A 16,391-nucleotide genomic window follows, 5' to 3' on the forward strand; every position below is an offset into this window, starting at 1 on the left:
AGCTGCAGTGATTCTGCTTTTAATGTGCTGGCATCTCTCTGAAGGCTGCTCGCCTACATTTACAAAGTCCCCTCACACACACGCGACCACCTGAGCCTCACTCTGTGTGTGTGACAGGGTCAAACAGGTCACACACAGAGGCAGCTTTTTCTGCCATCCTCTGAAACATGAAATATTTTCAGAAGCAGCCAGATGGTTGGTTCATGGTTTACAAAAAATGATGTTGAATAGGGACGTAAGGATACACTTGGGTGAACAATGCGATTTATGTCACGATTTTTTTCCAAACAGAATGAGCTAGCTCACAAAATATGTCTGAGGAAAATTCTTTAAATTATTTCTGCAACTACAAAAAAACAAATCATGCAGTGAATGCAAAATTTAAAACACACGTTAATATTTTTTAATGTATAAAAAATAAATATTTTCATTTATTTTTAAAAAATTAAAAAAAATCCTTTTTTAATATTTGAGGTAAAAAAGTGCCAGTGAAATCATATTTTTATCTTGAATAACAAAAAAAAAATCAAAAATATTTTTTTAAAAACAAATTTTACATAAAAGTTTCTGAAAGACTAACACAATAAATTAAATATCTTCCTCTAAAGAAAAAAAAAACAGCTTTCTGCTGTTTAAATGGGGCATCAAGATTTATTTTGTATCTCTGCTGATTTGAATCTTCACACACTTGTATCAATTTTTAACTGCAATGCAGTGCATCTTTACATCCCTAATGCTGAAATATACGTTCAGATTTAGGCTATTCTTGGACTGTACCTATGTGTTTCTTCTTCTTCTGTGGTTTCTTCTGATATATTTGAAACTAAGCTGTTTGAATCCTGGCTAGAGGAGCCCAGCGCTGGCTAGTCTGTTGCTTCGTGATACATTCAGTGCCACCACTTGTCAAAAAGCTTTCCAAGGAAAAGTTTGCTGCTTTTATCAGCACTGAAAGCCCCATTTTCCAGCTGTCTGCTATTCAGGGTTTCTGAGTATTCAGAACCAAAAAGAAACTACTTTTCGGATACAAGAGTGTTATATGGTTTTCAGCTGAGATTTTAAATGAAAAGACCGGGGGAAGTGTTTTTTTTTTTTGTCCATCAGCATCTCTCATAACAAAGTGCAACATCTGAAAGAAACTGCAGGCCTTGTTGATGCTGGATTCCCCTCTGGCTTCATTGAATCTTAAATACAGCCGAGCACACTCGGGAGCTGAAAATGAGTCATGAGACCAGGCGATAGCTGTTTGGTTCTTCCATTCACACAGAAGCATATGACTCTGTCAGTGGGGAAATGTGAGATGTGTTGAGTGCAGTCTTTCAGCGTCCCCCTCTCTGCTCCTCTCCCATACAGCTACCTGTGTTATTACCTCTGGAGACTGGAGTGTTCAGATTACAGGGTTTTGTGTTGGAGCTTGTAACTAGTCGGCCCAGTGCATTCTTGCCTTTCACCAGCACAGTTGGCTTTAATGACAGCGATGAGTTTGAGTTAAAGCAGCGTACAAAGTCAAAACAAGCTTCAGTGTAAGTTTTATCTCCTTTTGAGTGTGTTATCTTTAGATTAGCTTGGCTTGTTTTAAAGCTGAATGTTAACCTCATAGAGTTTAGGAGTTTGGGAATGTGTAACCAGGTGTTTCACTCTCAGTACCTTGTTTTTAAACTCTGAAAGTCATATTTTTGCTGCAGGGCAAGAATCTTCATCATTTCCTCAAATGATACAAGCAGCTTGACATTTTCTGTCCCTGGGCATCTTTTTGAAAGAAGGAGAGCAGGTGGAGCTTAGGATAGTTTCCCCCCTGATCCTGTTCACACAGGCCTGAGTATTTGTCAAAAAATAAGCTGGAGCTTTTAAGTGGTCTTTAATAACCAAAGGGTCTTAAATCCACTTGTCACATATTTCATGGATGACAAAATCCCACAGCGCAAGGGAGGAAATACGAGCGTGTCTCTCCCAAAACAGTTTCAGATTTCACTAGTCGTTGTGAAAATGAATTTCACATGGCATAAATCAAAATCTGACATTTATACACCAATGCAGTGATCTAGAAACATATTTCATGGCGTAAATATAGTTTTAGGCCAATGGAGACAGGATGAAACCAATACTGTCTGAGGAAATAATTTATACAACATAAAACTGTTTCTAGGCCTGAAATCAACACAAACTTGTGACAAAAAGGGTAAAAGTGAGTTTAAGTTGACAAGTATTCAGACATTGAAAGTTATGAGAATCAGATTTAATGTATGTCGTGCATGTAAAGTTGCAGCATTCTGAGAAGTAGCTTGCATATCTATGCCTCTCTTTGAAGCCGTCGTGTTGCTAGCATTGGGTCAGAAGAAAACTATTCTTCCGTGCTGTCTGTGGGTGGCTGGAGTCTCCTGTGGTTATGTACTCCATTAAGGCCTTGTAATAAATGCATCTTCTGAGACTGCGGCTGCCTCATGCTCTTGCAGCCTTTTAAAAAATGACCCATTTATTTTTGTGGGGTCTTCGACTCCAAACTGGCCTGCAACATTTGTGGATCTATTTGTTGATTTTAGTTGATTTATTTAGCTGTGTAGGAGGGGATGGTGAAGACACTGGAGCAAAAATAAAAGCACTAACTCCTGATGTGTGTTTGGAAGTGTTTCTAGGAAAACCCAGAGGCTGTTCCTGAGGTTTTTGGTGCACTAGAACATCTTTTCCACCCTTGCATTTCTCTCTTATGTATTAATAAAGAGCTGATGATGGATTCTGTGCACCAGCAGTTTTTTTTTAAGTTTTGGTGGGTTTTTTTTAAGTGCTGGGGCTTTAGGACAATTTGAGCCTTGTGTGCAGATATTCTGGTAACTAAAATGCAGCAAGGTTTTTTATCCATATTTTTCCAAAGATAGAGCACCTCTTTCATTTTACCTTTCCATCTGGAAAAGCTTCTTAGGACACTGTCTTAGCTTGACCCTTTTATCTTGAAACCTTTGATTTATTGGGAATGTCAGCCTTGTTTCCACCTAGTGGTCCAGTATCAGGGCAGGGACGATATGCTTTTCTCTTAATTTAATTCTTATACGATTTTTGGGGTGCCCATTCCATTCAAATTGCAATTCTTCGATAGCTCCACTTTTTGCGATTTTAAGTTTGCTTCTTAACACCAGTCCATGGGAAAAAGTTGAATGATGATGATGATAATGTCAAAAGACTACATCAGGAGCCATATTTTCCCAAAAAATGCACATCACATGAAAGTCATTTTTTAAGATTTATTTAGGGGATCTCACATAACTTTTTCCCAACCCAGCTCATAAATAGAAACTAGAATGAAGGTCTTAAATAAAAAAAAATCCTGATTAAAAGTTGTTAATCAAAAAATCCCAATACTACAATGCATACTACAAATGTTTTTTTTTTCCCACCCCTATCTGGTATGAATCAGTACAGTTTGGTACGGGTTGTATCAGTAAAGCCTGATCCTGTCTGTGTTTCCACAGCCAACAGTGCCCCCTCTTGGTAGGTGGTGTGTAAACCAGATGCCAATAGCTGTGTCAGTTAAGTAATAGTGGAACGGAGATTTAAACATGGTAGGGTTATGTGTTGTTCTTTGTTACCCCCGTCGCATGGAAAGTGACTATTCTTTTGACCAATCAATGAACTACAGAGTTTCTAGCTCCACCCTCGGGGGTCGAAATGTCTGGCACCCCATCAGAAAGATACCAAAAAATGGGACCGTTTGGGTCCATTATCTGAGGAGCTGTCCTGGTTTTAAGACACGGTCACACTGGCCAACCGTGCTGTGCCTAAGCACGCTTCAGCCGTAAAGCATGTTTGGAATGGCCAGTGTGACTGCAACCATGCCGTGCTCAAGCACGATTCGCTTCCGTGCTTTGGCACGCTTCGAAGAGGTGGGCTTCGGCACGGTTTACTTCATGCACGAGCACAAGCACGTGGACAGTGCCTGCGATCCATGACATATGATCCCCACGAGCACATCTCTCAACAATCATTTTAAACAAAGTGGGGGTGTTAGAGGGCTGTGTCGGGCCAAAACAGCTTACTATAAGTCCAAAAGTCTCTAAAGTTGTAGTGGTGCTCTCTGTGTCTCATTGTGCTGACTCTGATGAGATCGCACGTCATGTAAACAGTCGCTTCACGATGACATAGGCGGGCCTGAACGTGTGTGATACCCGCTAAAGTCTGCTTCATATGGGGGTAGTGTGACCGCTGGCTGTACTCTCCAGCTGGGGAAGAGCTCTGCAGGGGGGAAATCGTGCTTAAGCATGCCGTGGTTTGGATGGCCAGTGTGACCGCGCCCTTAGTTAAAGGAAGCAACAGAAAATGCATGCCGTATCAAGACTCATCCAACTGATCCGCTTGATGGAAGATAGATATAAATATTTCAACTTGTGTTCCTTTATCTTTGTTAATGAGCGCTAACATAGCTGATTCATCGTGGGTCCTTCTGCTAAAAGGCGTTCACCTCCTTTCTGAGCTCAATCTAACAATGATCACACTGCATGTTGAAAAAAGTGCCTTCTGGGTTTAAAACTGTTACTCACACTAACTTGGTGATATGACCCATGGCATATAATAGACAAATGTATAGCTTTCTTGTAATGTAGGTAGAAGTTATATAATTTATTCCTTTCAACTGATTTTGCATTTTTTTTTCTTCACTGCTTCCTTCTGTAATCTCAAAATGTGAAAGAAAAGGAACAGTAGCAACTGTGTAAAGTCACAGTAATGCTGAGTTTGTTGGTCTACAAAGAATATACAAGTAGTTTAATACTTTGCCCATTTTTATTAGACACAGCAAACAGTGGGTTAACATATTCCAGGATTTCAGCTCTGACTAAGTGGGGTTGCGCTAGAAAATCCAAGGTCACTACTCAGCGGGTCGCCTCGACTGTACTGACTGAGTTAACTACATCTACTTAAAATTAAGCTCCTCATCTCTGTTTGAAACAGTCTAATTAATTTCCAGCCAATTTCACATTGCGTTTACATTGCAACCACTGAGAACATTAGCAGACCCAGCAGAGCAACATATTAAAGCTTTTCTATAAATAGCTGAAATTTAATCCTTAATGCGTACTGTAAAACCTGTGAAAAACCTTTTCATGGGTTTTTATTTTACTCCGGGCCACACAGGAAAGCTTTTTCCCTCCAGAGATGACATCTGCAGAGGCATTAAACTTTCACCCCCAGCCTATGAAAAAATAAAAGCTACTTTGCAAGGAAGGGTTACAGGCGAGCCTGGAAGGAGTCTTTGGTGTGATGTCTGATCTGTAAGCATGTTTGTGTCCCTCAGTGGATCTCGTTTCCTGTGATGATTGCTCTGGCATTTTGAAGCTCTGTCCTTCCTTTTTATTTCCTGTTCTTTCCTCCTCAGAAGAGAACAGAACGAAGCAGGAAATAAACTGGAAGGTAAGATGGAAGAAGTGGGCTTCCATCAACGTCAAATATTGTGCATTGCAGCACCAGTGAGGGGTGATGAGTGAGCAGAATGAAGAGGGGAAAGGGGGGGCAGCATAAGGTAGAGAAATGGGGTCAGCTCCAGTTTATGTAACGCCCCTCTTCACAGTAAGCCTGAGTGCATGCAGCAGCAGCGGCAGCAGAGGGTTGGGCTCCCACTCATCTGAGTCTGCTACACACGCAAAAACACTGCACCCCCCAAAGGGTCTGTGCTAAAAGAAAGAGAGTGCACATCAGGAGGAGCAGCCTCAATGAGTATGGTTAATCTCTTGTCCCATCTGTTAATAGTCCCAGGCAGAGGACTGGACTTTTTTTTCAACCGGATGTCCAGCCTAAAGGCAGGTAATGTGCATCCTGGTGCAAACTTATCCCCTGTCCCAGCCCTCTCCCATGCAGGGACAGGGAACAGAAAATAATACAGCATGGATGGTTCAGTTCAGCTCTAAATAACTCGTGTTCAGTCAGGCTGTCACTGTACTCGTACTGTCATTACATCCCCTTCACTTCACACAACCCCTGTGCATGTTGAAAGAGCCTGAGTGGATCACTTCCTCTGTCAAGATGATGGCTTTATTTTCATCTAGCTGTCTCTTTGTGGTCTATAGTGGGCGGAGGAAGCTATACAATCCAGTATTGAGTTACATTTCATCCATTCCCTTATGAAATACTTCACTCTTTGTAGACGGGCATACATTAAATCAGAGGCCACAACTGTGTAAATCTGCAAGTCCTTACAGAGCAACAGACTCATCATTCTCGTCATCACTTACAGTTTTTATCCCCAAAATATTGGAGAATATGAAATATAAATAGATAAATAAAAGCAACAGTGGATATGAAATGTCTTTACCATCATTAGTTGTGGATGTCTTAAATGTCAAATAGTATTTTTTTAAAGCATCAAACACAATTGGGGGCACAATCGCAAGAATTTCAATTTGATTTCTTACCTGGATCTCTTTTTTCTTTTCAGTGCTTTGTGGATCACCCCTGAAGATGAAAGACCAAACTTTCTGAAAATCCAGAAACAAACAAAATGCCAAAAAAGTTAACAAGATCCAACAGGTAAGCCAACATCCGGACGTTCTTGTATTTCCAGCAATCCTCTGTTTGTCCCTGTTTGCTGTTATATTCTTTTCTTTTTGTCTTCTTTTGTTTAGTCTGTGAATTATGGGAAATGCCGAGAGTCAGAACGGGGATCACACCCTCTATGGAAACGAACATGGCTACTTGTCGCACAAGCACATGTCTCGGTCCCTTCGCATCTCCAACAAACAGTCCAGGCGCTCCAGACATGCTTCATCAGGGAAGATAGAGCACAGAAACTCTGAGACGAGCACACGCTCCAGCAGCACTCCAAGCATCCCACAATCCCTTGCTGACAATGGCCTGGAGCCGTTTAACGAGACGAGTTTGCTCCCAGACTTTGGTAGTCCCATTTGGGTGGACCGTGTGGCCATGAACCTGCGCCCTGTGTCCTTCCACAATGACCTTGCCAATCCGTCGGTGCACATGAACACAATGCGTGTAACTCTACCCGGACCCACTGCAGAGGAGGTGAATGATGATGATTTGTACACTGGTGAGGTAACGTATCTTCAGAGGACTCAGGAGGGTCTTAAAGAGGCCATCAGCTTCAAGAAGAAGAGGTCTAAGTCCGCGGACATGTGGCGAGACGACAGCCTGGAGTTTTCTCTGTCCGACCTCAGTCAGGAGCACCTGACCAGCACAGAGGAAATCATAGACATGGCCAACGAGAGGGACTTCACTGACTGTGAAGGTCACCTGCAGTCCAGTCCCACAGACTCAGCAGACAGGGCCAACTCCCTTGATGAACTTTACAGCCAGAAGAACCACGCCCGCCAGAAAGCCCAACGCCGCTACGCCAAGTGGCATGATGGGAACAGGGCTGTCAGGGAGGGAGAGGATGATAAGATGCTCTCCCCATCAGAGGAGGATGGGAACACCTACAGTGCGTACACGCTTCCCTGTCGGCGGTCACACTGCCTATCCGAGGGCCTGAGCGGTCACCAAGCTGCCATGTGTGCCAGTATGCAAGGCAGGAGGGCGCAGACGATACAGGTGAGATGTTGATAAAGCAGCATGAATTATCTCCTTTTAAGAAGTCAGAGATACAGAACAAACATCTAACACACCAGGATACCTGATCTGTGTCATTTCCCTTCTGATTCTTTTTGAAAGCTGCGCAGAATCTGAATTTACTCTGGTGACATTGCTAAAAGCATGCACCCTCATTTCTTTACCCCCTGTTGTGACTGAGCATTTCCTGTGCTGCATTCTTCTCACAGACAACAAGCTCCCAGACAAATTTAAGTATAAAAAGGGAGCTTAAATGAAGGGTGTGATGTGTCGTTTACTGATGAATCTGTTGTTTTTCTTGGGAGAGGAACTGCAGTGACAGGAGGGGGGAAGCGAAGCTTAAAGTCACTCCCTGTTTGAAATGCCTCAGCCTTTTGTTATGATAATGAGGGGAGGCCTGTGGAAGAGTGTAACAGTAAAACGTGTATGGTGGCCCTGTCACTGCGGGGCACCGTCCGCCCAACTGAATAGAATTCTGGAGCGCATGATTGGGTCATGTGACCAGATGGAGATACCAAGCTCGGTGTAGCCCCCTTCATCTCCCAGGAGCCTTCAGCCATGTGGGTGGAAGAGGACAGACCCTGCCATGGCACAAAGAGGGCAGGCTGTATTCCCACAGCAGCAGATGCTTTGCAGAAATTTAGGATCAAGGCTTCACTTTAGGCCTCTGTTGTCACATTGCAACATGTTGAGTTTTGTAGAACCGCTCTGTCCTGCACCTGCACGGACAGTTTTGTTGTCAGACAGACTAAAAACTGACCGCTTTCCCTCCTTGTGATGAAGAAAACCTGAAAGCCATGCCATCTCACCTGTCTTGTGCTTCTGACCCAACGCAGGATGTCACAGCCGGGGAGGGCAGTGAGTACGATGACAGCGGCATTGATGGGGTGACAGTGGAGGCAGAGCACCAGTCCCGGCGCTACAAGACCATGTCCGCCTCCTTCTCTGTCTGCTCAGCAGCTGGCAGGAGCATGTTCGCTGGCAGCGACAGTGGCAGCAGCAGCGGCGGCGGGGCAGGAGAGTGCGTGCAAGGTGTGTACGAGAACTTCCGTCAGGAGCTGGAGATGAGCTCCTGCCAGACAGAGAGCTTGGAGGAGGCGGGGTCAGCTCTGAGTGATGAGCAGAGCACGATGAGCTCCGCCTACCAGTCTGACCCGTTGCTTAGCGTTGCCCAGGGAATGGTGCGCAAAGCTGGCAGGCTCGCTGTCAAGAACTTCCTCGTGCATAAAAAGAACAAAAAAGTGGAGTCGGCCACACGGCGCAAGTGGAAGAGTTACTGGGTTTCCCTGAAAGGTTTGTAAAATCCTAATGTGTCCATTACATCTCAACTTTGTTAGTGTATCTGATGATGTTTGATCAAGAATTGCGTAACCTCATTTAATGTCAACTTATCTGATCAACTTACCTTTGATTCTAGCGTTATCCAGTCCCTCTTATTTGTTAATATGGCACTTGACTGGTCTTAAATCAAATCAGTACTTATCATGATACTTTTTAACTGATAAGTCAACCATGCTGCACTTCTTAATGTTGGCCACTGGAGAGCAGAATTAAATTACTTGAGCAAACTTGTGTTGAGAGGAGAAACATGCTGTTCAAATTTCCCTTTTTCCTTTCTGCAAGGTATTAAAGAGACTGTTCTTGCTTTACATTTCAGGTTGCACTCTTTTCTTCTACGAGACAGATGGTCGTTCAGGAATAGACAACAACAGTATTCCAAAGCATGCTATCTGGGTAGAGAGCAGTATAGTCCAGGCTGTGCCAGAGCATCCCAAAAAGGACTTTGTGTTCTGTCTCAGCAACTCCCTGGGAGACGCTTTTCTGTTTCAGGTAAAGAGGATTCTCACTCAATTCAACAAGCTCGACCTCTGTGCTGTTTGTCCCCAGTTTGCACAGTTTGCTCTATTTAAAGTCTAATGTTCTGTTATAATTAACCATGAATCATCACTGCACAAGTAAAGAGCCTTTGGTTTGTAGTTTAACCTCCAACCTTTTTGCAGACTTGCAGCCAAACGGAGCTGGAGAACTGGATCACAGCCATCCACTCGGCATGTGCCACTACTGTCGCCCGCCAACACCACAGAGAGGACACGGTCCGCCTGCTCCGGGCCGAGATCAAAAAGCTAGAGCAGAAGATAGACATGGATGAGAAGATGAAAAAGATGGGGGATATGCAGCTGTCTGCGGTTACTGACACCAAGAAGAGGAAGACGATACTGGATCAGGTAGGTTTTCAGCGTTCAGTGAAAACAGTTTGGAATTTTGGGAAGAGAAGTGGATTGAAATTTGACACTAAGTCTGCTTGTGATCCTAAATATTCCTCAATGTTAATATCAGTAAATATAAACATGAAATAACACCCACACAATCACTGTAAGACAAAACTAGAAAAGCACTCAGAGACACTTTAGTCCGACTTTAATGTTATACTCCCGTTCAGCAGACTATCTGCCACAATTTGGTGCTGGATCACCTCCAAAGTTTCACAACTTTTTCCTTATCCCATTTTGAATATTTCCTGAAAATTTCTTCAAGATCCCTTCGTTAATTTTTGAGTTATGTTGTTCAGAGACAAACAAACAGACAAATAAACTCTCCCAAAACACAACCTCCTTGGCGGAGGTAAAAAAAGAAAAAAAAATCTGTAGCTGGACAAGTTATTTAAAATTAGTTTAGGTTTCCTGACCAGGCCAGATATTTGTCACAGCCATCCTTGTGTTGCACACTTATTCAGTCTGGTAACTTTTCTGAGCAACTTCAGCTAAGCTACAACGGTAATGTCAAGAACAATTAAGTTAAGTATCAGAAACACTTGTGAAGTAATTAATCAACACAAGTTCTTGCTATCAGCCTCCTGCTGGTGTTTCCGACTGTCACTCAAACTTTCAAACTTCATAAAGTAGGAGATCAGTGCTGAGATCAACTTCAAATCCACTTACCAGGTAAGCTAGTTCTTAATAAAGTAACAAATATCTGAGGTTCCATCCCTGAGGCTGCACAGGTTACATCTTGTTTTCATGGTATGGAGTTGGCACAGAGTGGATGCCTGCCACTCTCTCACGTAATTGCAAAGCTCCTATTGTCTTCAATGGGACTGTTTACAGAGAGGCCAGATCAAATGGCCTTTGTTTCGTGGGTTAGGTAGTGACTAGTTGGAGCAGTTCTGTTTGGCAGCGTCAGGTTTCACATTGTGCAGGGCTGAATGGATATAGGCTCGCTCCTTGGAAGGCTTCAACGCTCCCAGCCCCTGTCTGCCAGTGAATGTGCAGTATTGTTTCGTCCTCGTCTCTGGGTTTCTTGGCAGTGATGCAGAGTCCTCCACCGTGGTGCTGGCTGCCTCTTCCAAACTCCAGAGTGACACCATGATTGGGAGGGGACGGCCCAGTTCATAATCACAATGTCCTGCTCCACTGCCCCAGTGAACACCAAGCCTTAGAGAGAGATGCACCATGTTGGACCAGCAGAAGCCTTAATGGACACTTAACTGGATGTGCTGTTGTTTCCTCCTAATTCTGCAGATCTTCCTCTGGGAGCAAAACCTGGAGCAGTTTCACATGGATCTGTTCCGCTACAGATGCTACCTGGCCAGTCTTCAGGGGGGTGAGCTTCCCAACCCCAAACGGCTCCTGGCCTTTGCATCTCGTCCCACCAAGCTGGCAATGGGCCGCCTGGGTATCTTCTCTGTCTCCTCTTTCCATGCACTGGTAAATATAACTTCTATAAGTTTCACGTTTGTAAAAGGACATCTTATCTGCATTTATTAACATGTTATGCTCTCCATAAGCCTTTACTAATAAGATTATGAATGGAATCAATCCTAAAATTGAGCTACTTAAACTGTAACATTAAAGAGATTAAACCCTACACTGCCATGTCAAGCTGAAAAACTCCCCTTTTCTATAAAACATAATAAAAGTATCATGTTCCTCTGACAGGGCAGTCTATTCCAGGAGCTTGTACATGTCGTAGTAACACTTCCCAAACTGAGAGCTGTTTTGGAGGCGGGGTCTCATGCAGGGCAGCTTTATACAAGCTTTGGCTCCGTTTTATTTTTTCCTCCCACTCCAGTTTGGAGGTTATACACTCCACAGCTAAAAGCACTTGTAGTACAGGAAAACGTGTATTCAATTTTTAGAGATGGGTTCTCAGATCATTGATGCACTTTCTCCTGCACCACCAACGCAGGCTGTGAAGCAGGTGGGTGTTCGAGCTGTAAGAGATAGCCGAGTGGGACATCAGACTAAAGAAAGCATCAAACAGCTCCATCCTCTTCTTCTTTGATCTTTTCTACCGTTTTACGAAAATTTGCACATCCCTGCTCACATGATCATGTCCAGAAGCCAGTGTCCGAAAGCAGCAGGGGAGGGTTGACAAATCAAAACAGAGGTTAAATAAAGAGCATGCTGAGTCCTCAGTGCCTACATCAGCTCTTTTCACTGGACCTTTTGCCCTGCTTTTGCACATTTCACTCGCCTAGAAATGCCATGTTGTGTAAAAATCTGCAGGGCTTGTGTGTGAAACAGACATGGCAGTTCTACATCTCTTAACTCTATATAATACATGACCCAAGAGATTAGTAAATAAATAAGTAAAGGATGCCTTTTTGCTCCATTTGTGTATTTTTTCTGTTATTTGTATGGTGTGTGAGGCTAAGTTCATGCTCTTGTTTCCTGTATCAAAAAGTGAAATGTCAAGAAGTGATCTGAGGTCAAAGAGAAGGTCGTCCGTCCCTCATTTAGCCTCTTCATCTCTGACTGAGTTGTTGTGTTTTTGCAGGTGGCAGCCCGCACAGAGACCGGAGTGCGAAGGCGAACACAGGCCGTGTCACGATCCTGCAGCAAGCGCAAGAGCAGGTTCTCGTCTCTCTGGGGTCTGGACACTACCTCGAAGAAGAAAACAAAAGCTCATCCCAGCATCAACCAGGTCTGTGAGACCAAGGGGTTTATTTAAACTTTTAAATTTTAAAAACAAAGCACTGTTTTGGTTAAAACCTTTTGTCCCAACAGGTCTTTGCTGACGGCAACCAGCCAGTGAAAAAGCCTCTCGAGGGGGAGTTTCTTGATCCTGCCAAGGAGCACACGGTACGGAGGAATTATTGTGTTGGCATATGTTTGATAGAGAGGTGTAGGTCAAACAAAGAAGGAGGTTTTGACTGAACTACAAAATGAAACCATCCATCCAGACAGCAGCCTCTTACACAGGAGTTGTTTCGCACAATGATAGTGGTGATGTTTCGTTCTCAAAGTCTTTTTTTCTGTCTTTGAAGAAAAGTGAGGATGGAACTGTGAAAAGCTTTCCACGGCCGAACACAGAAAGCGACCTGTGGGCCTCCAATCACCTCACCCCCTCCTGGGTGTGTCTACCAAACGACCAGCCAGTGCTGACCATCATTCAGCCGGGGGAGTCTGCGCTGTGCGTCCTGGAAACCATTTGCAAGGTAACACCACCCGACCTGGAATGACTTGACCTGAGGTTCACGTTTCACTCCGTCAATGTTTGCATGACAAAGGCAGTACGAGACACTGCAGAGCCTCTCAAAACATCATTTCAGTGTGGGAAAGTTTTTCATTTTTAAAATACCTTGCTGCTGGGATGCAATCCGAGTAGCTTTGTTAGTCTTGACCAGAGACGTCAAAAGTATTCACATTCATTACCCAAGTTGAACCTTGAATACTAGGCTTTAAAAAAGAAGTTGAAGTAAAAGTGTAAAAGTACTGGTTTCAAAACTACTTAAAGTATAAAAGTAAAAGAAACTTAAAGGGAGAAAAAATGTCATTAAGGTCAAAAGCTTTAGCCCTTTGCGCACCAAATGCATATTTAGGGCAAATATTTCACACATTTTTTTCTTTGAACCAAGGTTTTTTTTTTTTTTCAATGCAAGCTTTCACACCAGCAACATTCTTTTGCTGAACGGACCAAGGTCGAATTTCTAAAGTTTTGCTTGCGACAAGTACACATTCGACCAATCAAAAAGCTCGCTTTGACAAGTTACATACCAAAACATTCAACATCAATTGTGTTTGTGTCCCAGCACCTGTTTCTTTAGACAAAAGACATAAAAGCTACAAAGACAATGATTACAAAGACATTATTTGCAGGAGAATAGCTGCAGAGAATGAAAATGAAGTCTCCAAATTTTGCGTGGCCGTCGGTGTGCAAAGGCCTTTAGGCTGTGCCACGAGGGCTTAAGTTCATAAAGTTCATCCCCACTCCTGAGTCTGCCACAGACATCTTCATACTATGCTACATACGTCCATACAAACATTCCTCTTTAAAGAGGCTTTAAACTTACAATAGTATTTAAAAAAAAAAAAAAAAAAACTTTTTAACTTTTCTTGTAGTACTTTTCCAAAAAATGAAAAGCGTGTTATAAATAAAATGTATTATTGTTACTACATACACCTGTTATGTCCTTGCTAAAGTGTGGCGTGGCTTGTGTCATGTGCAGGTTTTATGGATCATATACAAACCACTAGGCTGTTGGAATAGTATTACATTTATACATCTTATCCATCCACAATTAAATTCACTCTTTCCAGATGGTGCAATTTTAGTAATTTTAGGATAAGTTTTTACAGTTTTTGGTATGTCTTTTTGAACGATGACAAGTTGGAATGAAACAACCATAGCAAGTCTATTTTTAAATTATGCAGAGTAGAAAGTACAGATATTTGGCTGAAAATGTAAGGAGTGGAAGGAAAAAGTCAGCTAGAATATATTGACTCAAGTAAAGTATGACTGATAAGCAGCTGACATGTCTAAGCCGTCAAACCTCTCATCCTCACAGGCTCACCAGCTAGATCCCATGAAGCACTACCTGCGACTCAAACTCCTTATCGAAAACCAAGTGCAATTCTACATTCCCAAACCAGAAGAAGATGTGTGCGACCTGGTACGTCACCACTTGCATGATTTACAATATGTTTGACTTTTTAAGATCATCAAGGCTGAAAAAAAGATGTAAAACAGTAGCAGTAGTTTTGTGAAAACTCACAATGTGAAAGAAACCACAAGAGCATCATTGTTGTGAATTATTGATAAGTTCTTGTATTTTTATCCTTTTGATTTCAAATGTGTTCTTGGGGGAAAAGCCTGAGAGGACAATGCAACAAATTATAACTCTGCTCATAGAGAGACTTAATAAACAGTATGTGTAGTTACTTTTGTATTAACATCATGAAATCATGACACATCACAGAACATCTGGCACAAAGACTGTTGGCGCTGCTTTGTCTAATGAAACAGAAAATTAACGCTCTTTCTCCACTCTGTCAGAAACCCACCCACCAGAGCAGAAATGAAAGTAGGCCGCTGTTTTATGATTTATATAATAACTTCTTTTTTGTTCTTCACAGCTTTACAAAGAAATCGAGCTCTGCTCCAAAATAACAAAAGTAATCCAGTTTGACAGAGATGAATCCTGCATGATTGGATATGGTAGGAAGCTTTTGAATTTTACTGTTTCATGTTTTTGTGACGACAGTTGTTGTTTGATGTCTGTTTGAACTGTTGCACGGTCAGAAAGGTGTAAACGAACATGTGATGCTGCTGACAGTAAAATGCTTTTCTTTTACCTAGACAGACTATTCCCATTTGTACTTCACAAATCTCTCTGATGTGTTTTATAAAAGACTCACCCTTCTCTCTCATCCTCCTCCTCTCCTTCCCTCCTCCAGGTTTCTCCATCTCAGTGGTAGAGGAGGATGGAGTACAGCAGCTCTACATCACTGATGTGAAGGCTGGCGGATTAGCATTCGCCAAAGGTACATCTCCCTTTTATATCCATTAACAAAACTCCCTTCAAACACACTAAATCTGCCTGTGAAGTGATGAGAAAATATTAGCCGCCTTCCCTTCTTTACATGTTGTCTTAACACATTTATTTCACATGGAGGTCAAAAGCCCCCTTTTTGCTTTAGAGATGCATTAGTGCATGTTTTTTTCAATAGGCAGGAATGGTTTCAGAGAACACAGCAGATCTCAAGGGCGTTGATTACTATAATCATAACCACAGTGCCTCTTACTGGCCTTTGTGAAGGACCACAATGAATTCAATACCTCACCGCAGCTGCTTCACATCACAGCGATGAGGATGGACTGCAAGGTTGAGCGATGTCAAATAGGATGCTGGAGATGGTCTTAGGGCAGAAAGAGCAGTGATGCTTTGCAGCTGGAAGTGAAACACCTGCTTACAGGGAACAGGGAAGTGGGTCAAAAAGTGGGAGAAAGGATAAAAAAGATAGAAAAGATATGATAATGAATCTTTATCACATGGTCTCCTTTTTGTTAAAGATGCTATGAGGAGGATCTGTTTTAATTGCACTCCCTTGCCACCTTCTGGCCCAGAGTCTCAGCCAGAGTCTGGCCCAGAGATCACACTGTCGTAAATTACTTTTAGTGAGGCGTGTGTTTGCTTTTGAATCAAAAGGAGATCAGGTCAAAACAAATTTTCTTTGTTCAAAACAACTTTTTACTGGATACAGTGCGCTAAGGAAAGGGACTTATCGGTACAGTTACGTAGTGCTACGGTATGAAACGTGACAACGAGTAAATGTTGTGGCAGCCGGCTATATGTAGCGCTATCGGCAGCACAGTGCTCTGACATGTCTGTAGGATAATGTGATATGTAGGATGTCTGTAATGTGTAACGTTAGTGAATCCTGGTTAGCTACATCCTGGTTAGCTACATCCTGGTTAGCTACATCCTGGTTAGCTACATCCTGCCAGTCATCTACCAAGCAGAGCTAATGTAACCTCACTCTTCATTTTATTGATAGACTCTCAAGTTTGAACAGACCACTGCAGAATAACTGCTGACTGGACTGTGGGGCCGAACTACAGGCTAATTA

At 42.7% G+C, this 16,391-nt stretch overlaps 1 protein-coding gene across 2 annotated transcripts in view; it reads left to right on the forward strand.

Annotated features, from left to right (window-relative positions):
* Positions 1–16,391, forward strand: part of LOC141797710 (rho guanine nucleotide exchange factor TIAM1-like) — a 48,173-nt gene that overhangs the window by 16,629 nt on the left and 15,153 nt on the right. For both annotated transcript variants that reach the window (XM_074679348.1, XM_074679349.1), the window contains exons 2-13: positions 6,416–6,507; positions 6,603–7,524; positions 8,379–8,835; positions 9,200–9,372; positions 9,543–9,767; positions 11,061–11,246; positions 12,319–12,465; positions 12,549–12,623; positions 12,809–12,979; positions 14,330–14,434; positions 14,898–14,979; positions 15,219–15,305. In XM_074679348.1, the coding sequence (XP_074535449.1) occupies positions 6,613–7,524; positions 8,379–8,835; positions 9,200–9,372; positions 9,543–9,767; positions 11,061–11,246; positions 12,319–12,465; positions 12,549–12,623; positions 12,809–12,979; positions 14,330–14,434; positions 14,898–14,979; positions 15,219–15,305 (2,620 nt within the window). In that variant the 5' untranslated portion in view covers positions 6,416–6,507; positions 6,603–6,612. The remainder of the gene's footprint in view (positions 1–6,415; positions 6,508–6,602; positions 7,525–8,378; positions 8,836–9,199; positions 9,373–9,542; positions 9,768–11,060; positions 11,247–12,318; positions 12,466–12,548; positions 12,624–12,808; positions 12,980–14,329; positions 14,435–14,897; positions 14,980–15,218; positions 15,306–16,391) is intronic.

The sequence above is a fragment of the Halichoeres trimaculatus genome, unplaced genomic scaffold (genome assembly GCF_033239565.1).
Source record: "Halichoeres trimaculatus isolate MK-OKI-2021-1 unplaced genomic scaffold, fHalTri1.1 fHalTri1_scaffold_9, whole genome shotgun sequence".
Lineage (NCBI taxonomy): Eukaryota > Metazoa > Chordata > Actinopteri > Labriformes > Labridae > Halichoeres > Halichoeres trimaculatus.